The following is an 8,647-nucleotide window of genomic DNA, read 5'->3' as shown; positions in this document are numbered from 1 at the left end:
AATACAACTGGACTAACTTCATTTCTAAACCATAGTCAACTTAAAAACTTGTCTTCATAATTATTGTAATTAAGTACATAACACTTAAAAAACATTTTAAATAATGTGGAAAAACTAGTTGGAACAACTTAATTGTATGTGTTATTAACTTAAAAATTCTACCAATAATTAAGTAGTTGATAATTAAAAATACCTTTGATTGAAGAAAAGTGAATTCCCCCAACTCAATGTAGTGTTTTGGTTGAACTTCAGTTTTTTTGTTGTTGAGCCAAAGCATTTGTTTTTATAGTGTAATTGGTGTTTTCCGAAACATGGTAGATCATGAAAAATGGAAGTGAACACATAACATTTGTCATGATGTGCATTTAACATTGCCAAAGTCAATGTGTTCAACACAAGACAAACCACACACATTGGAATAATGGCATTTTAATTGCATACATTTATCTGGAAATGTCTTGTCATTGTCATATGCACGAGGTGTTGTGGTAGAAGTTAATTATGTTCTCATACAGAGTCTTAGAGAGTAAAAACACAAATCTAAACTTGGAGGCTACATCTTGCAATCCTTTTCTGCAACATCAGGAATGTTTGGTTGTTTCTTTTTGTTCCAGGTTAATGGACCAATATGGAGTGTTGAACTGGAGGGAAATGGGAAAGGAGAGTTGGTTCTCTGGGATCAGAGGCACACTAGAGCAAACAAACACCAAAACACAAATCTGCAATTTCTAACACATAATAGAAGACAGTAGACGTCACAACCTGAAACATAATAATTCTGTTAATAAATGGTGCTTGTTTTCACATTTCCTGCCTCAAAATCAAACAGAGATCACAGAGAATGATGCGAGCTGATTGCACAATACGTTTTGACGTTGCACTCATTTCAAGATTAGTCTGGATTTTGAGTAATTACATTAATAGTAAAATATCAATATAACTATTTTGTATAAATATCTTCACATTGAATATATAATCCTATACAGCACATACGAATAAATGTTTCCTCTCTTATGGCCTTATGCATCATACAAGTAAACAAATACATTTTGTATTTTATATATTATTCAAAGCAAAATCTGTCAAAACTGCACCAATTTAAAAGCAGATGGCGCTAAAACGTAAACCTCTCTAACTCCGTTGATTGGATCGGTCCTATTTCAGCCAATCTGTGAAGGTGTCAGTTTGCTGGCAGCCGTTGCTCTGTGCCACCCTGTACTGTCCGTGGGTCAGCACCGGCTGCTTGAGTAGTTTGCCCACACCGAGTCGTGCCTTGTCCTGTCAACAAGTCGTCGAGCTTCATAACGTGGTCTCACTGCTCATGTCCCGAGGCCGTGGGTGGTCGATGTCCGAGTCGTAGTCGGACTCCATTTCGATCTTGACCTGGGGCACAGGGCAAGCCATCCCTCGGCCCATAGGCATGGCCGGAGATGACGGGCACGAGATCTTCAAATGGAGGGTGATGCTGAGGAAGGGCAAGCTCCAGTTACCATAGACACCCACAGCCAAAAACACCGAGGGGGGGCTGAGGGAGGAGGCCGGGGAGGGTGGAGGAACTCAGCCATGTGGCATCATGACATCAAACACCACAGCAGCTCATGTCAGTGAAGCAGAGGCTGGTAAGTGAAAGGAGTTGCTGTAGTGGTGGTCTGTAACCACAATGCCTTATGGTGAAGATGGGGATTGGTGACTGGGAAAGGATTTAGACCATGAACATGGGATTCAGTTTGTTGTTTGCAAACATTCACCCCAAGAGACACATTATTCATATTCCAGTGGAGAGCCACATTTTCTAATCTTGTCTAGTCTTTTTAGGAGTAGCAGCAAATCCATTTCTAACGTACGCCATATGAACTTTATGTTTTTCTTTCTATGAAGTTCTGTGCCAAAAGTTAATGGAGGACCTTCATTTGAACTGTCTAATCCAGTACATGTCGTAACTCTAATTGTTCAACAAGTGACTGAATGCACAACCTTATTTATTATAAATGCACTCTACGCAGGTATAAAGGCATAAAAGAAAAATCACACTTTCATCTTAATCCACATCGACAAAAACCCGCAAAACAAATAAATATTAATCAACAATCAGTTACACAGTCAATTCCAAACCATGCCTCTTTCAAAGCAATGCAGACATGATGGGCAATTTTGAAAAATTCTTAATCTCCCACAAAAGAAACAAGCAAGAGTCTGACAAATTATTTTTTGGTGAAATGTTTGGCATATTGGGAAACGTTTACCAGAAACGGCCTCATCATGGCCACTTTCAATGCAAACATCTTCACTGAAACTGCCGCAGCTCCAGACGTGGGTCGTTCAGAAAGCAAAAAGCTGGGGTCAGGCTACATGTCACATGCAGGCGTGAGCATCACAGACTGAAATGCTAATGTGATTGAGCACATGGAGGAAAAAGAAACAACCAAAACGATGATGCTTGTTGCACGTTTATGATTATACAGTTGTATACAAACTGACCTGCAATAAATCAACTACTTGTATTCAATATACAACAAGCTTAAATACCACACACTATTGTTATTCATCTATTTTAATTCCATATAGGTTAATCTAAACAAAGTGGCCTGACCAATGGCTTGAGGGGCAGAGAAGACTATATAGCAGGCATTCAGGTCTTCACCCTTCACCTCGTACATCAGTGAAGAATTCAAATATGCTGCGTTGTTCATGCTGTGTACATACTGTAAGACATTTAGCACATCACGCAGGAAGAGTAGCAGCAGGATTATGCAGTTAATAACATCAAAATGATCTGCATTGCCTTAAAGTGCATAGAGAAGAGACTGAGCCCAAAAAAATGACAATAAATGGAAACTGGACTATGAGGACATCTGTTATGTGTAAATAATCTGTGTGGATGCACATGGCTTCCCACACACGTGACCACAGTGTATAATTTACATTTATTCTGAATCTCTAGGAGAGGAAGGAATAAAAAATTAAATGATACATGCCACAACTCAACAGGGCTAATAGTTTGTTTTAGATGGGAAAAGGCATCATAAAATAATGCAATGCAATACAATATCAAAATAAGGGCTTTTATGGATGACTTTCACGCTTCAGCGTCAACCTCCGTATTTGTGTTTGTTGTGATCATTTAACTATTTGAGTCTTTTGATAATGTTTGATAATCAATTTAAATGTATAGATTTGTGCATATTTTTAAAGGGTAATTTCACACAATGTTCAAAAAACAACTTACAACTTACCTGCAGTATCTAACCATACAGATAGTTTTGGTTTTTAGTTAGTTTTCCAGGTTTTTACTCCATCACATAGTTTCCTGCTGCCACCTCATTACAATGGAGGTGAATAATATGTAAGTAGTAGTGCAACCTTTCATTTGGAGCAAGGTTTATTCTTCTGAGAATTGTCACCAATAATAAAGACATAAAGCATGTTGTGTGGGACAGATCTTCTTTCAAAATTGTAACATTTTGTAAAATTGTAAAAAAGACAGCGGATATGAGAGCCACTCCTTCTGTCAATGCCTTTCACATTAATAGCCTTAGACATATACTGCATAAACTGTGTAACTGTTTACCAGAGGGAAATCAAGTTAACTTAGAGCATTTCACTAAAAGAAAACTCAATAAAAAGCATACAGTAACTGAGGCATTACAACTTTATTCAGACTGACTGCCAGACGCTGCACTGGGTCAAAAGGATCCTTTAAGTTGGTCCTCTTCCAGCACAAATCTATTTGAGCTTTTTATTGAAAAAGTGCTGCAACTGTCAGAAATTTGCATCTCTGGCAATATGATTAGTTTAGATGTGAAATATCCCCAGCTGAATATTTGTTGTTTATTCATCACCATGCCGTCTTTACTCTGGAGAATCCATGAAATCTTCTCTGAGTCAAACTCTGTGAATTGTATAATATAACAGGGAGAGACATTGTTTCTGGAAAGAGCTGCTGTTTCTCATCTACAAACACATTTTTTTCATTGCTGAGAGCACTATAAACTAAATTCCATCACCTCCATTGTTTTGCAGAGAGATACAAATCCACTGCTACTCTTTTACAGCCACAATGCTCTATTGAAAGTGAAGCTGTCATTTGCTTGCTATGGCATTTAGAAACCTCGCCTCAACCCCAGCATCCACATGTAGGCTGCAGTCTGCAGTCCTCCAGGGGGGAGTTTGTATCACTCGCTTCCTCCACATTTATTCTTCTACATTTTATACTTTTATACTATTACTATTACTTTATACTTTTCTTGTACATTCATTATTTTATTTGTGTACCCGGGGACAAATACATTTGTTTTAATTCAATAAAATTGAATTGCACTAACTGGTATTTCCTTTAGGCCAGTTATTAAGTCAGCCTAAATGCTAAATATCCATATTAACCATTCATGTAATATTCTATTCCATATGAGATGGTTGATTAAAATAAAATTAAAGCTATCTCAATGGCTTTGTACAACTAGAATCAAGGAAAAACTTTTGTTTTCCTTTTTGGAATTTGTGTGAACTGACCCTTTAATTCATGCACATTTACTGTGTATGACAAACTTTTCCCATGTGCACGGGCCACAATAGGCACAATATCGGTCTACGCCTGTGTAACAGAGGATGTGTGTGTGTATGTGTGTGTGTGTGTGTGTGTGTGTGTGTGTGTGTGTGTGTATGTCTGTGTGTGTGTGTGTGTGTGTGTGTGTGTGTGTTAAAGAGCCCTGTGTGTGGCAGCAGCCTGGCAGTACGCTCCCCACTGAGACTGTGCAACATCAGGATAGACGAGATCTTTGTAGGGGATGTGCAGTTTGAGGACACAGTACCTGCGATCCAAGTCTGACTCTGGGCTGGGTGAGTGGTTGGAGTAGGTGTGACACTTGTCCTGCAAGCAACCACAAACACACAAGAGACCCAGATCATTAGAAACATGTGTCCATCATTCCTGCAGGGGGCAGCAAAAGCCCAAGGTTCTCACCTCATCTTCGCTGTCGTCTGGTTTGGGCTTCTTCTTCTCCTTGTCCTTGTTCTTCCCCTTCTTCTTATCATCATCCTTCTTCTTCTTCTCTTTCTCAGGGAGGAGGTCATCCATCCAAGCCAGGTCGTGCTGGGAGAAGACCATGTCCAGCATCTTTCGGACAACCATCAGACCAAGAATCTGAAGGGTGCACATAATGACAGGTAAGCCTTGTTTGAATTCCCATTGACGTTCATCTCATATCCAAATTATGGTCTGATTATGATTTAGCCATTTAAAGTTGACATAAACCTTCTGTCATGTTTATTTACATTCACTAACATCCGAACAGGCAGTTTTGATGGATATATTTGATTGAAATGCTGGTTAAATGTCGACAACAAAGATTATTTAATGTTTCTCTCTGTGGATGGGATATGCATTGTTTTAGCCGCAGCACATGTCTGACCCAATTCTTGCAGGATCCATGTGCAAAAACTGCTGCCAGCATTTCATTCACGTACCATAACGGGGAAGATGATGGCCAAAAAGGTGGATTTTAGGGTCCAGAGCACAGCCAAACATGCTATCTGGATCAGCGTGAACAGGTGTATCTTCCTCAGAGGAACATGACGGAGGAAGGAGAAGTCGGGCTGGTGCTTGGACGGCATCATGTACAACTTAATCCTGTCCCAGAACTGAGGAGGACCAGGAGACAAAGGTTACTTACATGCAGACCTCTATTTAATCCTAAAGTACTTGCATGAGTTAAAAGAGCAAAATTTACCAAGGAGCAGTTAGTAACGTACACTAATATTTTATTACTCTATGATATTTCTTGTTGATCTATAACACATGATTTGCACTTTTAAAAAATGAGGGTGCTTATAACAAATCTTCAAGATTCCCCCCACATAATTCTATTGTTTATAACGTCACATCTGTGACTATTATACTATATCTCTTCTATGCGTGAGGACACTATGGATCACATCTGTCCGCCTGCCTCCTTGTTTGTTTGCTTGGCAGCTTTAAATAAGCTGCTGTTGCCAGAAATGCAAGAAGTAAGATGTCCAGCCACAATAACTCAACCTATTATGATAAACAACATCACAGCTGGCACACAGTGTACCTGGATTCCACTGAGCGAAGCTACGCCCATGTAGAGGAAGACACCGTACAGCACGGGCATGGGGATGAACTACGAGCAGCAGGAAGGCCAGGAATCATGTTATTACAGGCAATTTAGAGAACAACAAGGCAACATCATTCACTTCTAGTGGCGAACGCTGCAGGCAGTGATGTCTGGTAGAAGCTCTGAGAGTCTCTAATCTTAAACGTTTTCATGTGTCAGGATACTTTTTCAGTGTTTGTTGTGCTAATACTCATTTCAAAACTAATCATGTTTCTTTATGCGTTTTGCAGTACGATATCGCTATCGTGTTTTTCTGGGCGTCTCATTAATTGTACATATTTGTATTACCTTTCAGCTTGTGACACTATGCTTGATTGTTTCCAGACTATCGCCATCACACCTCCTTTATTAAGAGAGGCCATTTCTGGTTGGTTCATTCACAGATGGATTATTATAATATTGTCTCTTGGACCTCACATGTTTATAAATGGCTTTTGCTGCTGGTTTTGACTACACTGATGATGGCTTCTAGCTGGAAAGCATCTGTTATTTGCCCACAATAAGACCCTTTATCTGTGAGTGCCAGGTTTTTGTTTCCATGTATCTGCTCGCGCTGTGCACCCGACTTAGACATGATAATTGAATGCTTTTTAGTCATTAGTGGCCAAAATTAGTATTAAAACAACACACACCTGAAAATGATCCTGACAAAAGCAGAATTTCACTTTTCTCACTAGCCTCTCAGGACATATGTAGTATCGAGCCCCACTGTGTTCAATATTAAATTAATAAATAATTATGGGAAAAAATCATCCCATTAATAAAATGTATGTCAAGTATAAATTAACCAATTAAACAAAGAAATATATATTTTTTATTTAAAAAGAAAAACTCTTTTTCACGATGGCAGCCGTGACATTATATTTCATAATGTCACTTTTCAGCCAATCAGATGTCCCACATCAAATTTGACCAAATTAAGCCAATAACAATTGCCAAAGCAAGTCTGAATCAATGATCGAGCGGCTGCTGTAAATAAATACATTACCAGGATAATAAATGATTAGAATGAGATAACATTTAATTCTACTAACTTTAATTTGAGTAATTTCAATTCATTTCATTCAATTCATTCATTTGTATATTTTACTCAACTTCATAAAATCCAATGTATTTATTTAATATTAAAAACTTTGGGCTTCCATAGTGATGTAATGTAAATAACAACAGAGGATCAACAAGAAGATCATTAACAATGACCACTAAGCTTGTATATTAAATATAATAAGTAACCTGAATGTTGATAGTTTTGTCAGATCAGAACAGACACATGTAATTCATCCACCACACACTTCATACCTTGAGTACTGGAGCGAGGAAGATGGAGACTCCGGTGAGGGCAAACACCAAAATGCCCGTCATTCTCTGTTCTCTGTATATGGATATTGACAAAATACACACAAGAGACTGTCAACTCAATTGCACAAGGCTTCTCCCCATTTCAACTACAAAGGGCTTAGTAAAGTGTGTCTTGTGATATTGCCAGTGGCAGCCTGAAGGCATTAAGTTCCAACTTCCTTTTTATTTCAGTGTTTTTCCTCTTATTGTGGACCAACCTGACCCCGAGGAACTGAGGCTGCTCTCCGGGAGCCGATGACTCACTCTCCATCTTCAGAGAGTCGATGTGAGCGATGGAGATGACCGTGGCAGCGACGTACCAGGGCAGGCCCATGAAGGAGCAGACCGCCATCAGGACGCCCACCCAGAACAGATCCAGGTGGTAGCCACAACCTTTCTGCCAGGGGGAATGAGTTTGAATGTTACTCTGAGTGAGAAGTTTTCCTTTGAGAAAGACATTTTTCTGATACATTCATTCAATCAATCAAACTGCAATATATCAGAAGTGGCAACATGCAATCAGAGGTTTTATCATCACTATGACTATCATCTATCAATATGCCCAACCTTGAGCTTGTTCTCCTTGCGGTTAACAATGACGGCGCTGATCTGCTGGTCCATGAAGATCAGGATGGTGACAAGGAGGGCAGGGACAGCGCTGGCCAGGTAAATCCACCACGGGTTCTTACCAAACGGCATCACCAGCCAGCCACGCCCCGGCCGAGTTGGCTGGTTGGAGATGAGAGGCCACTTTATTTCCATTTTCACAAAGGTACAGGTACATTTCACTTCTTTCTCTAGCAGACAGTTACATTTCTAGGTGCTATAGGTTTCACCTTTGGAAGGAACCTATCCTAGGAGAAGCTAACAAAGAATATAGTGTGTTTTCCCAAAATTTCATAGCACAGATCATCTAGTCTGAAAACGCATTTGTTTGTCAAATAAAAAACTTTGTAAGAGAAGCTAATTCATAAAGCTAACTTAATAATCTTATTTTCTAAAGAGTTTGAATTGACTTGCTGCACCTTAAATTCTGTGGGGACGATTAGCTTGGGAGTTTTGAGTCCCATCAACATATCAAGTCCCACGAACGTCATGATGGACATGAAGATAGAGAAGTCACTGATGAGTTTCCTCAACTGAGAGAGAGAGAGAGAGAGAGAGAGAGAGAGAGA

The 8,647-nt window shown here is 39.4% G+C and overlaps 1 protein-coding gene across 1 annotated transcript in view; it reads right to left on the bottom strand.

Annotated features, from left to right (window-relative positions):
* Positions 1-498: 498 nt before the first annotated feature.
* slc4a5a (solute carrier family 4 member 5a) overlaps positions 499-8,647 on the bottom strand; it is a 33,715-nt gene continuing 25,566 nt past the window's right edge. The window contains exons 19-27 of the mRNA XM_084024850.1: positions 8,498-8,611; positions 8,040-8,201; positions 7,691-7,869; positions 7,434-7,506; positions 6,072-6,140; positions 5,464-5,637; positions 4,961-5,140; positions 4,809-4,867; positions 499-1,465 (exon numbers count right to left, since the gene is read on the bottom strand). Coding sequence (XP_083880976.1) covers positions 1,300-1,465; positions 4,809-4,867; positions 4,961-5,140; positions 5,464-5,637; positions 6,072-6,140; positions 7,434-7,506; positions 7,691-7,869; positions 8,040-8,201; positions 8,498-8,611 — 1,176 coding nt within the window. The 3' untranslated portion in view covers positions 499-1,299. The remainder of the gene's footprint in view (positions 1,466-4,808; positions 4,868-4,960; positions 5,141-5,463; positions 5,638-6,071; positions 6,141-7,433; positions 7,507-7,690; positions 7,870-8,039; positions 8,202-8,497; positions 8,612-8,647) is intronic.

This window comes from Eutrigla gurnardus (genome assembly GCF_963514095.1).
Source record: "Eutrigla gurnardus genome assembly, chromosome: 13".
Lineage (NCBI taxonomy): Eukaryota > Metazoa > Chordata > Actinopteri > Perciformes > Triglidae > Eutrigla > Eutrigla gurnardus.
This window is presented reverse-complemented; position numbering and strand designations above follow the sequence as displayed.